The 17,744-nt window shown below is 31.6% G+C and overlaps 1 protein-coding gene across 6 annotated transcripts; it reads left to right on the top strand.

Moving 5' to 3' along the window:
- The first annotated feature begins 11,042 nt into the window (after positions 1 to 11,042).
- Positions 11,043 to 16,619, top strand: LOC131033617 (uncharacterized). Of its 6 annotated transcripts, none has more exons than XR_009371775.1 (8): positions 11,043 to 11,332; positions 11,745 to 11,962; positions 12,345 to 12,407; positions 12,547 to 12,660; positions 12,818 to 12,902; positions 13,025 to 13,075; positions 13,217 to 13,272; positions 16,453 to 16,612. XR_009371775.1 is itself a non-coding variant. In XM_059216963.1 (8 exons), the coding sequence occupies exons 4-8, from the start codon at positions 12,562 to 12,564 to the stop codon at positions 16,487 to 16,489; spliced, it is 378 nt and encodes a 125-aa protein (XP_059072946.1). In that variant the 5' UTR covers positions 11,043 to 11,332; positions 11,745 to 11,962; positions 12,345 to 12,407; positions 12,547 to 12,561; the 3' UTR covers positions 16,490 to 16,619. The 6 variants fall into 6 exon arrangements, 2 of the variants coding, with proteins under 2 accessions (XP_059072946.1, XP_059072947.1); XR_009371772.1 differs by lacking the exon at positions 16,453 to 16,612 and adding an exon at positions 13,417 to 14,332; XM_059216963.1 differs by having other exon boundaries at positions 13,025 to 13,125; positions 16,453 to 16,619.
- Positions 16,620 to 17,744: the final 1,125 nt, after the last annotated feature.

The following is a 17,744-nucleotide window of genomic DNA, read 5'->3' as shown; positions in this document are numbered from 1 at the left end:
ATGTATATATATATATATATGATTACATGCTTCTATGTATGCACCCAAAAAAACAAGCTTTCTTTCAAACCATTGCTTTCCCAAAAGGAAAAGGTTTCCTCCTCCAATAAGCATACCTATGACTGTAAACAAAAAAAAACTTCACACTCTGCTACAATATGTCTATGACTCTTTTTGTATCCATTTATACACATGTACATATGTAAATATACATCTCCAACTGTGTATATTATATATATACATATGTATATATATAGCTTCCCAAAAACTACATGCCTTGCAGTATGATAATTAAAAAATGCATATACCATTGCATTTGCAATAATATAATTGTCTCTTGAGTATAGTTAATTATTTCTCCACAATAAAAATTAGGCCCTTTTGGCAACCACCTGAACCATCAATAAATATCCTCCTAGCTCTTACAGTCCCTCTACACAACTTCTTCTCTACATAGCATTTTTTGCACACCATTGATATGCATTGCATGTGCCTCACACTTATAATTGCCAAATTGTTTGTCTTCCACATACCATCACTTCCTTCAATTGTTGGAATGTTATATACACAGATCACACACTATAGTCAACCCATTACACAACTTGAGCACTCTGCACTTGGCCAAGGTGCACATGTTGCTCAGGAAGGGTGCAGCTATAACAGTCATAATTCTCTTCAATCAGTGGAGGAGGGTGGAGAACCATTGGCAAGGAATTGGGGTTCTACCGATTGAAGAGTTTTTTATTTATACAGATGTTGTACTTGTTAAACTTCCTTGCCTCTAAACATGGTTTCAACAACTAATTCTACTCAACAGGTACAAAAGATTTCAGTTTGCGGTTCTTTTGCCCAACTACTTATTTTCATTGTCAAATTCCTTTTCGATCTTTACCTCTTAATGTTTGTATTGTTTCTTTTCCTATTGTAGCCTGCATACATACACATTTTCACGTGTTAGGCAATCCTATCATGATCAGTCTAGTCACTGTATACACCGCTTTTCAAATTCCATCAATTCTAATCCACTTATCTTATTACAACACACTTGTCCTACAATTTTTGCTCGCTTATCACTTTTTTTTTTACCTTGCAGATAAAGATTGGTATCTTCCCCACAATGATACTATCAATAGCTTTTGCTAATAACTTTCAATGAATACTTTCTCATTCCAAATAAAAATAAAAAAACAAAATATTGAAGGTAATAATACTCTCTTCTTCCATCTTTATATTCTTTACTTTTGTTTGTACAACTTCCTTTCTATCCTTCTACCGTTCTACTATGTTTCCTTTGCTTTCTTCCTATACAACACTAACAGTTGCATTGTTTTTTTTTATGTGCTAGCTTCCAATACCATTACAGCTCTTCTAGAAGCATTCTCATCGTGCTCATACTTCACTTACTTGTATCTATAAATTGACATGAAAGCCACCACACAAAAAAAAGTTGTTTCAGATGTTATCATTGCCTATTATGGCCGATGGGGAATGCTTGTTATTATATAGTTATTGTAACTTTCAAACATATCATTATGATATTCAAAATTGTAACTATACGCTTTCAAAAATTAAAATGATATTGCTTCACCTCTTTGTATATACTTCTCCAAATAACAATACTATAATACATTCCTATCAAATTGTTCTCTTTTATATGTGCTTCAAATATTGTAAAACTTTCAAATTATCTACAATTTCTTTTTTGGTCTCTGTGTCTACTTGCCATATTTCCTAACAATCAATAAATCAAACTCATATTAATAATCTAATTTAGCCCTGCTCTTTTACTTGCATGGTCAATCAAACTTCCATTGATGATCGCAATCAATTTGCTCTTTTCATAAAAAAGATACACACCACCATAAGTTTCTAAAGGAGAATGTACAAAATTTACATATCATGCTTATACTCCTTCATACTTATAGTGCTATGTACTTATAATGCTTCTTTTAACTTATTGGTTGAAAATTTTCACAAACACTTGTACAATCAAACTTTCAAAACGATAACTATTTTCTTACTACTATACAATTAAAAGACACTTATTAATTCGCCAAAAAAACATAAATTTTAAATTATGTGTCTCCAAATTAATAATACTTGTACATGATACAAAACAGTTACTCACACTTGTCTAAATACAACTCCATATTATATCTCTGCATGAACTAAAAAAAAAATATTACTCTTCCAAATGTGTTTCAGTTTGTAAGCATACGCAGATCCCACATCGTACTTATCATACTCTATAAAAACTAATAACACTTCTACATTCAACCTTACAAGAAAAAAATATTCTTAAAAAATTATTCATGACTTATAACACACTTAATATTTTACAACAAAACAAAACAAACAATCCACTTTATTAATCAGTTTCTAATTTCCTTCAGAATTGTGCAAAATATAGCATCACTTTGTTTCTGAATAATTTGCTATTTTACCCCTCTCAACACCCTACACAATAAACAAAAACCAAATACTTGCAAGGTGCATTACATTTTAGCTTTAACCACAAAAAAAAAACCACACCTTTCAAAAACCCAAAATGAAATGGAAATCACCTTTTTAATAAACCTACACTTGCAAGCTTCCCCTCCAATGCAAAAAAGTACATCCTTCCATTATTAAACATCTACATAAAACATTAACACCACAAGTCTACAATGCTTCCCTTTCATAACCATAACGGAACAATACATACAATTGCCTTTGTTTAATACAACAAATATACAACACAAACATAGCATGCCAAATTAAGATGTTAAATTACACATAACCAGCCTCCCCAACTTCCCTAAAGAAAATTAAAATTTCACTTCTCCCTATCGGCTCTCATTGCATAAAAACCATGCAACTGCTAGTCTACTTATGTGGGAGGCTTCTCTCCTTGTGTTTTATTCTCCCCTTACCACGTCTAACCCCATGTCCCCATGCGATTGCTTATCAACATTTTCTGCTTAAATTTAAGCAGCCAGAGTGTTCTCATGTAAAATTTTAACTAGGCAAAAAGGATAAATTGGAATCTTCCCCTATTTTAGTGGAGGAGTAGCTGCTTAAAAGTTGAAAAATAAGCTCTGAAAAGAAAGGGGGGGCTAGAAATAAGCAGTTGTTGCTTATTGAAAAAACTGACATGTGGCTCTACCATATTTTTTTCCTCTCCTTTCTATTTGCCTACAATTTTTATTTGCAAAAATATTACTAATAATTTCATTTACAAACATGATTTAAGAGGATTGTATAAAAGTAAGCAGCCATTTTACTTTCCATGGGGCCACCTACTCCACAAATTGCTTCTCAAGAAGTTGAGTAGTTGCTGCTAGCCAAAATAAGCTAAGTAGCAGCATGGCCACATGTCATAAGTTACACGAGCTTAAGGAAGAAAAAAAGGTGGATAATCTTCAAGTTTTGACTCAACCTTTCAAGTTACATTTGGAAATTTTCCTATTTTATTTATAGATCAACATCAATGATGTGATGAAGAGAGGTTGTTCATTTAATTTTAAACTATGGCTTCACTAGAATCCTAGCCACGTCTCATAGTTTGCAATTTGCCGAAAGTAAGAGCAATTTTTTATTGCACGATTTAAAACACTAAGTATTATCTATTTTTAATTGCCATTTTGTCAAGGGAGTGAGAGTGGTAACTAATTGGAGTGAAGTTTGAGCAGCTACTATGCAGAATATTTCCTACGTTAACTAATTTCCTTTACTAATTTTTGTCTTGGTTTATTCTCACACTTAGTTTCAATTTGTATTATGGTATATGCTTCATTACCAATTATTATTATTGTCTATTAAATCTTAAATATATCAAAACAAATGAATACATAAATTAAAGTACCAATAAATATGTGTGAATGTTTGGAATATTAGGATGAGGTTGTGACATCAAGAAATCAAATCTTAAACTTAGAATAGCAAAGAACCTAACCCTAAGGGTTAGATGTGGAAGTTGCCAATATATGTAGAGGAAAATAACACATTGTCTCCATTTAAGTACGTAAAAGGTGTAATTAATCTAATAAAATTCAAGCCCTCTAGAATTCTTAAGAGTTAAATTTGAAAATAGATTGAAGTATACTAAGTCTTTAACTAATCGTGTGCTCAAGTAAAATGAGAAGGCTTAAGGATTTGTGTACTTTGAGATGAGCTTTACTTGATGACATTTGACAGAGAGTTAAGATCTAAAATATATGTCTAGATTACTAAAACTTAGCTAAGACAAATGGATCATGAGAATTTGAGTGTTCGGATATAATCATATTAGTGATTATAAATTTGCAAATATGTGATCTTGTTCTACAAACTTGAGATTTTATTTCACAAAACTAGGTCTCTTATACTTATAATAAGCATAAGCGTAGCACTATCTAATGCAAAGAAAACAAAGGTGGTACTAAAGAGCTCCATGAACATTTCTACACAATGGTTGGAATTATGTACTTCCTTGCACTTTAGTCAAGCCCCCAAAACTAAACTTAATTATAAATAAAGGAAGATAATAAGATGACAATGAATGTCTATATATGGATGCCAATGAATATCATTGAGTCAACTATTGATTGTTGCTATTATTGATACAAATTGATGTGTAAATGAACCAAAATATATTTTTTTTAACTTTACTTAATTGTTTGTATCTAGAGAAATCTTGAATGTTTGTTACTCTATGGAAAAAGATGGCTACCTAATGTACTTCAAACGAAGAAAATAATTCTTCTTTTGAGATGCTATAAGTGACACAATAATGTACAAGTGACCTAAGATGATGCTCCTAAATTTAGGTCTCCATAAAAAACAAAAGCAATATCTTAAGAATGAAGTCACATTTTTTAAATACTCATAATTTAAATCTACACAAAAACAAAAGCAAAACCTTAGAAAAGAAGTCCCTTTTTTCAAGGTCAACTCGAGTGTCATCTTCAATAGTATTGTGTGCTAAGTGTGAAAGCAACATTCTATTGGTTAGGTCTTCGTCCTTAATACAAAGGAAAGTCTGTCAATATGTGCGGCTCTCTTTGAGGGTAAAGGTCTTCCCACTAAAGGAATTTTATAAAAAGCTTGGCATAATTCACCGTAATGGAAGGGAGCCATCACATTCTTTTTAACTTCTTCTACGCCTTTTCTTTCTTCCAGACTCACTACCTATGCCTTTTTTCTTTATAGATTGGGTCCATTCTGATTTGAGTGATTTGTATGTAATGATAAATATATAGATGATATATTTTTATTAAGAGGGATAAAAGAAAGAATTTAATAGATGAGTGCATTTTTATCAATAGTTGTAAAAGTGATTTAAATCATTTATATATTTGTATAAATGATTTGTTTAATTTTAAAATCTAAATTTTAGTTTGGATTCAATTTAATCTTCGTGTGTTGATTCAAGGTAGTGAAATGGTTTGTTTGTGATGTTTGATGTCATATTTAAAAGGGTTGCCCATGTTCATTTTAGAGACGTTTGATATCACTTACATCTCTTACATCTTAGAACTATTATTACTACTTGTATACATTATCAGAAGCATTTATCAAAATTCGCGTTACCCAAGTGCTAACATCTTGCATTGGTTAAGAGTTTTCATCCTCAATCTCTTAATAGCCATTGAATTGATATCTTTACATGATTTGACACACGGGAATAGCCATCCATACCATGTGTAAACTAAAAGAATCACAAACATTTTTTTAAGTTAGGGTAGACCAAGAACATCGAAGTAAGTCAAAAATGTCAATCTAAAAATTAGTATAGGTTGGATTTTTAAACATAGATCAAATTTACATGTTACATTAAATTCTTACTTACAAAATCAATTTTATAATTATAAAAATGATTAATAATAAACAAATCATTCATTAATTCAACACATTCATCTAAATTTTATTGATGTTTTTATATCACAAATAAATCAACATTTGACATTTATCACAATTTATAACTAAATTTTATAAATTTTATCATTTATTGTGTTATCATTTTTAAACATTTTTACTTATTTACATTAATTACATTAAAAATTAATCCAAAAATATTCTAAATATTCTTTCTATTGATAGGTTTAGATTGAATTTATGTAAAAGGAAGATGGTTATTATAATGTTCTTTTCAAGCATAAGATAATGATTTCAAATATCTTTTCTTATTAGAAAGGGATTTTAAAATGCCCACTAATAAGCAATTTTGATTGTCTAATTTTATAACAATGTGTACTTAGAATTGTGTATAATATAGAAAACTATTCTTTAAGTAATGTGAAAAAAGTATATATTCAACAATTGTATATCATTGTTTTATATAGATTTTATAAGAATGTAATTATAAAATTTAATTTTTTAATTCAATTTATTTGATATATTAATTGATATTAATTTTGTTATCATTTGTCATTAAATATTTTTTTTATTATTTTTCCAACTCTTTAATTTTTAAATTTAAATTTATTATTAATTAATATAGATATCTTAAACACATAAAAATATGAAATAAATAAATAAATTCTAGCTATTTTATTTATTTAAAAGATTGTATTTACTTCAAAATGATTTTATTTATTATCTATGTACATACATGGGTATAAAATATATATAAATTTAAGAATTGTTTAATTTTATCTACATTATGGTTTGGGGGCCTAGCTCGATTGGCGAGAGCTTCCAGTAGTGAAGCACGAGGTCATGAGGTTTAGTCTTCCCCCAGCCCACATGGTACTGAAGGACGTGTCCCACCAGCGCCATCGATCACATTAAAAAGTTTACCCGATGCACTGCAGTTTATAGGGGGGTGCTATACCCGATTCTTGCAGTCTAAAAAAAATAAATTATCTACATTATTTCTATTTTTCTTTTGTATAGAACTTTTAGTTTTATTTTGAAAATTCACCATTCATTATTCTTAATTCTTTTATTTATTTTTTTAATATGATATATTCATATACCATTTTTAAATATGTTCCTAGACATTACTATTAAAAAAAAAATTGAATATCTTTATAATTAAAAATAAATAATTATTTATATTACATAAAACTTAATTTATGATATACATTTTTTTACAAATGGTAATTCAAGGGTGTCTTTGTAACCCAACCTGACCTAAACCTCTCGTAGGATGAGACTAATCCCCTTGGGGATGACAACAACCACTTGCAAGTCGTCACCATCAGGTAAGTTCGAGTAGAGAGAATCAACCTCAAAACCTATATGAGAAGAACCCAAAGTCCTTGACTAAGTACACCACCTATTCAGTCGATATATTGTTATTTTTTATTGTTAACAAAGTTTTCTATTTATCTATCCATCTATATCTTTTATTTTTATATTTAATTTTATAATTTCAATAATTCAGGTTTAAAACTATACTTTTACAATGTTCAATTTTATAATTTTAATAATTTAGGTTTTTAGTCTAGTATGTGAGTCTAAGAAACCACTTACAAGATATCTCTTCTCAATGACTTTACCACTAATATCACTATTAGAGGGCTTAATCCCCAAGGCATTATTACCCTATTCAAACATCTAAGTTCAACGACCAACGAAGGTCCATAGTTTGCAAGCACAACAACCTATAACCTTAAGTACGTTAGTTTAAGGAAGGCATATGACTTACAACTCAACGATATAATAGGTATTTGAACTTTAATGACCACCATACCAATGTTATACCTAACTCGCCAAATTAAAAAATCTCTTATTTCTCAAAAACATTAAAATATACTCAACAAATTATTTATTCTAATATTTAATAAAATTAAATTCTAAAAACTAAATTTCAAATGAATAACAATTCTATTAAACTAATCATTATAACAAAATACCTTTTTAAAGATATATTAAAAAATTCATACACCAATGTTTTTTTTCCCTCTATAAACCTCGAGAGATATATTATGTAAATCATATTGGTACTTTTTTTAAGTGGGTCACTCTTCCTCTTCCTATAGGTATGCAACTTTGCCTTTTAAAAGAGTCCAAAACAATTAATTGTTGGCCCTATAAAGTATTCTAAGCTTTGACTTCATTGCAAACTTTTTAACTTTAGCTTTGGCCCTTCTTCCTATTTAAATTTGCCTTTTATAAAGTTTTGAGGAATTAAATTGTCCACCTCTAAAAGCAATATACCTAGTCAAATTTCCTTGTATCACAAATGTACGTTTATATGCCACTTTTCCCTTGTATTCCTTCCCAACACTTAGATGATTAGACATCTTTGTAAAGTTGTGAGGACAACCATGGGCAAAGTTCCAATATTACCTTGAAATTTTGTTTAAAGTACATATAAAGATGGAGGACAACCATGTGCAAAGTTGTAAGGTGTAAAAAAAAAAAAAAATTATATTACAAGTACATAATTCTATTATTAATTTATGTTATAATATTTTATATTATAATTTTATCTGTTAGAGATGTTAAAATTTTTCAATTTAATATTTATTTAAATTAATTAAACATAAAACCTGACAAAATTTGTTAATTTTTCCTATCTTTTTCATCTAATCACACTAACTTTTATTGATATATACATTTTTTAGTTCATACACTTCTTCATCTTAAATGTGATCATAGTCATGATCATGTAAGTTGGATAGATCACTAACATGAGAAGTGCTCAAAATTCAAATCACCTCTTACTAATTGTGAGCTAAATTGATTTGAAATTATGATGGTTATCCACTAACTTCCTCACCAAATTCATTTGAATTCGGGTCTAGAGTATCATATTTACAAACATACCTTAGAACCCTAATATCATATGAATCAGTTATTGCACCATTTAATCAAAAGAGAATGAAATCAAAACATTATAGATTATAAACACCAATTAATAGGGGTCTGACCAAGCTAGTGTGATAACACTATTTGCATACCTTCTCATACATGCATGCGATCAATTCTGCCATATTAGCCCTTGTGTGTGTTTTGTCATTTTTTAGCTTTTCCCTCAACCTATGTTATCTCCTAGCCTTGTTGTTTGCCCCTTCCCTATATATCCCTTGTCATGTTTTCTCAGTGGCACTTGTAATTTTATTATTGGTCTCCCTTATGTCCTTGTCTTTCCCTTTGTATTTCCTAGGTTGTCGATCATTTCCCCATGTTTTCCCCTTAGTTTGTTGTGTTGGTGGTTCCAACTAATGGCCTTGAGATCTCCTAAAGTATGTCACACTTTATGCTCAAGGACCTCAAGGTGTTGGCCAACTTTACAAAGGATCACCTCCACTAATATGATCACTTTCTATTCATTAGGCTCTACTAGAGCTAGGTGGGTAACCCTATGGTAAATTTACACACTTGAGAACTGGTTAAAACACAAGTGATATCACTGTAGATTGGATCTCATACCTTAAGACAAGAGTAGGCAAGATTTGGCAATGGGATGTACCACTCTTATTAACTTTTAGGCTTCTAATATGAGATGACATGGATCAAAAATATAAAAAATAATTACAATAAGAGGATTTGTATTTGATTGTTTGTGTTTGTGGGAGGATAAACGCAAGTCTTGGGGGGATGAAAAATAGATCGATGCCTAGAGAAATAGAATCAAATGGTCAATAAGTATTTGCCTGCATTGAACCGCAATCTGATGGTTTTAAAGTAATCGCCACCTTACAGTGACACAACCTTAAAATGGCTTACAATATGAACATTCTTAATAATCCAATTGTATTTAGATGCACTCTTTGTTCTACCAAAAAAGTACCTATTCCATTCCTTAAGAAGATGACAGTTATAACAAGATAAAATGCAAGAAAAACTACAAGGTAGAAGGTTTAATCCTTGACTAAAATTTTACCAAAATATGCTAACAAAATGTTGGAGGCATTCAAAGCTAAGCATATATTCATATAATATCAATCAAATGAGAATCACATGCTTAAAATTGTATTGCAAACCAGACAGTGTAACTGTAGGACACCAAAATAAAAATTTGCAATCCCTAATTACAGAATGAAGTCTAAATCGAACTAAAATATACCTCAAATAAAAATCCAACCCTTGTACAATTGATTACAAACTCAAGATACAAACTCTAACCCCAGTAGGGTTAGCAGTAGATTGGAAATCAATCCAATCTCGTACAATCTAAACATTCATGTGGGAAAAAATATGCATGTGATGGAATGATGAATGAATGAAAGAAAGAAAGATTTTAACGAGATCCACAAGACTAAATAGCCTATGGGACCGAGAAAAACATCTTTAATTTATTTTCATGCTCTTTTCCATGTCGGACCTCCTACTATTAATTTTCACAAGGAAGTTGGTCATCTGGTTGATCTTTTCTTCTTCAAATAGCTGGTGCATATTGTTGACCTTCCAACCCTCTTCATATTGAGTACAAATATCTTCATATGCCGTGCATTCCATGATATAGTGCCATTTTGTTTCTATTGTTGCCTTATTGCAAAAAATGCAAAGTCTTTCCTCCCAAATTTCCTTGGGTATCTTCCACCTACTTGTCTCACACCTAAGATGATGCAATCTCGTCCTCAATTGTGCAACTAACAACCCTGCTTTCTCTTTAATAGCAGCCCCTAAATATGATTTTTCACCATGGTCCTTAGCTAAGTTAAACTCTTTGATGTAGTATGTCTTTTTCCACCCAATCTACTTTGTCCACATGGTGGTTCTAAAATTTTCAATCACATAGTATTTTTATTATTTTATGTTAGGACATTCTTGGAAGTTGATGCTATACTTGTTCATCTAAGGCCATGGCTAGACTAGCTCCAAAACGGTATGAAAAGTCAATAACACGAAATTTGTCAAAAATTACAAATCGTGGATCGTGATTAGCAAAATTATTTACAGCTTTAATTTTTTGAAAATTTTTGATAAAAATCAATAACACGAATTTTATAATCCCATTTTGAAACCAATTTAACCGCGTCCTTCATCTAGTAATTGTTTTGATTTATCCATGTTTTCACAATCATTTTGAATAAATGATATTTATCCATATTTTCAACTTTTTTAAATAACTTACCATAAGAAAAGTTTCATTAACAGCACCTACCCTCAAAGTTTCACCTCAGAGGTCGATTGAGACACTTTGTCAGACATGTAGTAACTTTGCAGGCCTTAGAAGTGTGATCCTGAGAAATCTAACCTGTAAAGCATGGAGGATAATAAAAGTCATCGTTGTACCGTCTTGCGCTCGATAAAATATAGCTGGGAGTCATTAAAGTCATCCTCTATGCATATGAGCTACTACAGACAAGCTTGATTGCCATGCTTATTGGGATATTTGAAATCTGGTCATCGATCCTTCTGGCGCGAATAGATTGGAAACAGGATATGACTCCACGCCCGTAGAATCAGATTTGAGGTACAATAATTCAACAATGATGATAGGTCCAATACTTGAACAAAAAGTAATTTTGTCAGGCTCATTTAGCAGACAAACGACAGGAAACATTTAGTTCCAAATTTTGATTGCATTCCAGAAGCCAAGTTTTATTAGTTTCTGCTGTTATTGCATGTTAATCTTCATCACAAACTGTACAACCAAATATGTTCTCATAAATTGAGCAGATCTATTGTTAAAAAAATGCCTTTGTTTTTTTGTGTTTCCCAATTCCTTAAATCCTTTTCCAGTTTATAATTGGACTGAACAAAAATCAAAACAAGTTTAAATTTATATTTGTACTGAACAAAAATCAAACCAAGTTTAAATTTATAATTGGACTGGACAAAAATCAAAATAAGTTTTAATATCTTTCTGATTTTTATTTTGACAGAGAAAGAAACTACAGTACTTTTGCAAAGTTTGGAAGATTTCCAAATCTTAAATTTGGCATTTTCTAATGTTCAATGTCCCACAGCATGCATTGCCAGCGCACCAGTCAAGGGGTTGCAGGCAGAGCGTAGTTGCAACGATAACATCTGACAAAAATCCACTTACTCTCTCTGTTGATTCTTGTCCACACTGTATTTCAAACCTCTCATTTCAGCACAGGTAGGCAGGATTCTGACTAAAGTTGAAGGCTTCAGCTTTATAGCTGCCAGATGGATTTGCTTGATAGTTTGTTTTGATTCAGGGCAAATGCACAACAGCCGATGCTCTTTGCAGACATGATTCTCAACTTATTTTTGCCAAAGCCCTGGCCATCTATGTTTTTATTGTCGTTATTGTTCTCTCTTCACATGCTGAAGCGATAGAAATGTTGTTTTAATTTGCATGCCTACTTTGCCATCTTTAGTCTGAGAACATTTTAGCTTGTAAAAAATTTGTCTGAAAATGATATGTTTTTAACCATGTTGGTATTCACAAGACATGCAAACTGTTTGACAAAATGCCTTAAAAAAATGCAATAATTTGCTCAAGCTGTTCTTTGCAGCATATAGCTGGTGAGGGAACACCATTAGTTACGCATGCAGAAGATGCAGCCACCGATCAAGAGGTAATTTTGCAATTGTAGCTAGTTTGATGTTTTAGTCTGTGATCGGGCTAATTTCTCAAGTTTTTATTTGAATTTAGATGTTAATTGTTCATCTTTTAGGTGCTAGCTGATATTAGGTTCGCTTTGCATTGAACTTCAGGCAGAAAAGGAAGACATGGTAGGTGCACGGGAGCGGATAAAATCTTATTTGCAACTCTTTTACTGCGATAACTTCCAGTACAGGGAATTGAATTCACGGCATTTAAATCTTGTGGTAGTGAAGCCTAAGATACGGCCTTGTGAATTTTGCACATGCCAAACGTTGCACAATGAGATTAGCTTTGGCATATTAAAGATATGCATGAAATTTCATTCCTTGAGTCATTCTGTAGAATATTAACTTGTTTTTATTTTCTTTTGTTGATTTTCAGGCATTCATGAGGAAATTTATTGACTGCATGGCAAACACCTGCAATATGTCAATGCGAGTTTTATCACCGTTCCATTTTCCACTTGGTAGGTGAAAGAATAACTTGAATGAAGCTTAGATTTTATGCAAAATGTTTAAGCACATTTCTTATGGACTCTTAATTCCATTTACAGACACTGAAAGAGGCATTCAAGGTGTTTTGTAACAGGGGAGTTGCGGGAAGTACAAGTGCGCAGTCGCTTGCCACATTTGACGAAAGGTGGCAATGAAAAATCGAGTGATGAATCTATTGAAGATGCACTTGAAAAGGCTTGTGCTGCATTTCAGTCTGATATGCTTCAATGTTGGTTCTTGTCCTGTGATATTGTGTGCACTAATTTACTGTCTCATATTATTTTAGGATGTGAAACTCCTCACATACATCACTGGTAAAGACTCATTTGCAGAAATTTACAGGTAAATTTCCTCAGAAACGCTACAACTTTGTTAACATCTCTTTTATCAATTATGTGTAGAGAAGATCATGTAATTTGTTTCTTTCTTAGCTATATGTACCCTGCTATTGGTGTTCTTAAATAAGTTTCTTAAACTGCATGGAAGGAATGGCGGCAATTGCACTGAAATCATAAATTAAAAGAACAGCATCCTATATGACATTAAGCGTGGGTTCCAGTGCATTTGATGATGAGTAATTCCATGCTCTTTCCCTGCTGAAATAAGTACTCTCATGGCAAGATTATATTCAACAAACAATATTGGATTTGGCTTTTTCCTTGAACTGCATGAGAGGATAGTGGTAACTGCGTTGAAGTTGTAAAATAAATGCTCTTTATGAAGAACTTTTCAAATAAATGCTCTTTATGAAGAACTTTTCCCTGCTCTTTACACTATTGAAATCAGTAGCTTTATAGCAAGGTTACAGTCAAACGGCAATACCTACTAGAGTTGTGAAAAAGCGCCTGATAGAAATGAATGTTCAGGGCCTTCAATTACATTGCAGCAAATTACCCCCATTATATTTCTATCCAACTTGACTAGCAATGAAGAAACTTAGGATGCAGGAAAAAAATGTCTCTAATCTCTTTACCACTATCTTTCTATCCAACTTAAACATAAATCAGCCTCTGGCTTGATGCACTCACGTAGAACCTTATGACAATGGCAGAGCAACTTTTTTAGACAATGAAGAGCAACCATTCATTGCAAGGGTTTGAAGTCCCATATAATAAATTTCTTTATATTATCAGTTGGTTCAGTGCAAACCTACCCTTCAACCTGCTTGCCTGGCCTATATGTAGTTGCAAACAAAACATTCAGATGGCCTATGTGCAAGTCGATGGCAGTTATGCATTTAGCTAGAAAATAGCTTTAGTATGACCATTGTTGAAACTGGTTTAAGATTCGGTCAGTACATCCACCACAATTTTGTGATTGATGTAAACATGTCACAGGTTTGTGAGAAAAAATTAGACTTCAACAGGTACTTGCTGTGCATAATAACACTAGCACTTGCACTGAAAGGTGGTGCAATGATTATACTGATCGTAATTTATATAAGATGTTCTATAAATTTGACAAAGAGTTTACAGTTGAATTTATAAATACTGATTTAAAAATTGATACAATATTAGAATTGTGTGTTAATGATAATTTTCAAGTTCAAAATATTCTAATGATAATACTTTCAAGAGTTCACCAAAATTTGTAGTACTAAAATTAAATACAATTCTAGTATTATTTCTAATGATAATTACAAAAAAATACAATTCATGAAGAAAATATTGTAAATGTAATGGTGTAAATTTGGAATAAGAATTTCAATAAATAAAACCACTAACTAACCAAATTAACCATACATTGAAAGAAGGGGGTAAACCCAATAGATCTAGCCTCAATTTGATTAGAAAGAGGGTTGAGAATGTTGATCAGATTTACCAGTTGTGTGTTGATGCCTTTTGTCTAAGTTGAATTGTGATTATTTATGAAATTAAGGTAAAATGGGGGATTATTGAAGAGATTCAATAGAATTAGTAAATTACATGTTTCCCACGAAGCTACCAACCTGAATTTGAGAAAATGAGATGTCTAAAACCTGTCCTCTGAAGTTTGGCCTAATTTTTCGAGATCAGGTAGCATAGATTCGCCTTGGTCCTCCTAATTTTCCATCGTCGAGTGCCTACCTATTCGTCACTATGAACTCTGTCAGATTCCCTGTTGGGAATAGGGGTTTGTCTTAGGTCAAACCCTAGTTTTGAAATTAACCATGAATGAAATAATGCAAATACTGAAATAAATGTTAAGGAAATATACTTCAAATCTACAATTATTGATGATGATGCAATGCTCTTTGAATGTAATCACAAGTGTTAAATGTAATGGCATGACAAACACATGAACATAAACCCTAATCACACACACATACTTGCATGAAGATTGATGTAACTTTGCTCCACAATGCTTGAATGATTCAAATATGTAGCCTTGAATCTTTGAAAATGCTTGATAATGAATGCTTCACGGATGCACGAATACTTTAATTGATGCCCTTCTAGTTTTAAATGAATTGATAGGATGTCTTTATATAGGGTTCCCTAGGTGATTTACTAATTAGGCTCCCCTCCAATAGTCATGTGTAGCCTCGGGGATCTAATTTTGGCAAGGAGATATAGCGCCTACCCCATTTCAAATTGGAGCCCCTTTGATTGGAACCAAGGCGTAGGTCCTTCTACAAAGAGGACCAAAACAAGTAGCTATGGGGGGTGGGCATCTCATTGTGGGACCCACAAAAGGACGTACATGACATCAAAGTTGGATAATCAAACCTGAACGAACCTAGAGAGGGGATGAGGATAGGACACGCTAAAGTGGGAGCACAAACATGAGGTGTAAATTGGACCGGTGACAATTTACGACGCTACAGTAAACTAATAATAGAAGTATTTAATATAATATTAAAATGATTCTAATAAATATTAGAAACTACAAAATATAAGCAACTCTAAAGAAAATGATAATGGTAGACCATGGATGTTGCTAGATTTACAAATTTAATGATTTATAAATTTTAGATAGAATAATAGCTTCAGTGAGTTTTATGAACACCAACAAATATATATACCCCAAATGTTATGACAAATCCAATCAACAATAGAATATGATGTTTTTGCCTATTTTTGTAAAGAGGAATATTAATTGGGTGGCTTAGGCATTCAGAATCAACGCTAAAAATCAAGATAGAAATCCTAAGAAAGCATTCCATTTAATGCCTATTCAACACCACATTTAGGTTGCCTACCCAAATGCACTACATCCCTTCCTAGTATCATCCTGCATGTCTTCCAGGTATCATGAATATTGTGTGTTTTTTTTGCTATTCTTGTTATTTTAACTAAATCTTGAAATATTCTATCAAAAATATGTATTCAATATTTCATTTCATTCTAAAACAATTATGTTGTGTTTTATTTTGTTCTAAAAGAGTTTCTTTGCTTATCATTGCAAGGCACAAAAAAAGTCTGCTATAATATGTGTTTCATGCATCTCTAAAAGGTTCATAGCTACTAGGCCTACTTAGTGTTTAACAAAATGATATAATCGTTGATGAAAGGATTTAAAATTGTAAACTTTTCAACCCAGGCATGGAAAATGGACAAATGAAATGTTTGACAAATAAAAGTTTGCAACCTGCAATATAAAGAATTGGCATTGAGAAGGCAACATAGGTATGAAGAAGTTGTCAATATACATGTGATAAAATCTTTGGAACAATGCACAGCTAGCAGGGAAAGAAATTTGATATTTGACCTACATGTCACATTTGAAACAAATAGAAAAGTAATTTTATGAAAACCTATATTTAAAGAATTATATTGAATTAAAGCACAAATCAGTTTGATTTGGTTATATTCTTGATTCACAAATTAGAAAGAGAAATAAACAAGCTATTGAAAATATTTATAGGTATATGATTTGTAATTCCTCTTTCTAGAATATCAAAGGGTTGTCATGTTTTGTATATTGTCATATCCCTACATCTCAGAAACTTATAAAATCACAATAGTAAAAATGAAATTAATAGCACTTTTTTACTTTAAAATTAAAATGAATTTGATACATGTGTTTTTATTTGTGAATGTAGTCATGACAAGAAAGCAATTGAAACCATGATTCCACAATTTTCTAATATTTTACTTGCTTATTTGAAGAATTATGTTGAATTAAAGAACAAATCAATTTCATCTTGTAAATTATTCATATAAATTTTTTTTATTATTTATTTTTTTCAAAAGGAATAAAAAATTATTAATCATAGAAGAGAGTTATAAAGAAAGAATGGCCCATGCCCCAACAAAAATCAACCAATTACACGTTTCAATCTTCCATAACTAATTACTCAAACATATGAGATAAATCCAAAGGCAAATATCTCCACTCAACATTCCAACCTTGCATTCGTTCAAAAACCCATTTGGCTAAATAATCCACTACTCTATTCCACTCCCTAGGAATGTGAGAAAAGGTAACAAATTCGAAGACCTACTAAAACTTAGAATTTGTCAACTAATAATGGCTAAATGCAATTTAGCATCATCTAATTGTTGCTCATTCAACATATTCACCACCACTTGTGAATTAGATTCACAAATAATCCTTTTCCAACCAAGAACACCACCTCTCTCCATAGCACACAAGATGGCAAGATCCTCCATGAAGCTATTCATGTGAAGCCCTTTATAAATGGAAAAGAAAAACTAAACATCTCTAGAACTATCTTTGTTGGTACCACCTATACCAACGTGACCAGGATTCCCTCGAAAAGATCCATTAGTATTTATCTTCAAAACTCCTTAAGGAGGAGGAAGCCATCGACCCACATGACCAATTTTCCTCTTAGTACGTTTAGCCTGACGGCGGCTTGCACCAGTAAA

The sequence above is a fragment of the Cryptomeria japonica genome, chromosome 3 (assembly GCF_030272615.1).
Source record: "Cryptomeria japonica chromosome 3, Sugi_1.0, whole genome shotgun sequence".
Taxonomy (NCBI): Eukaryota; Viridiplantae; Streptophyta; class Pinopsida; order Cupressales; family Cupressaceae; genus Cryptomeria; species Cryptomeria japonica.
This window is presented reverse-complemented; position numbering and strand designations above follow the sequence as displayed.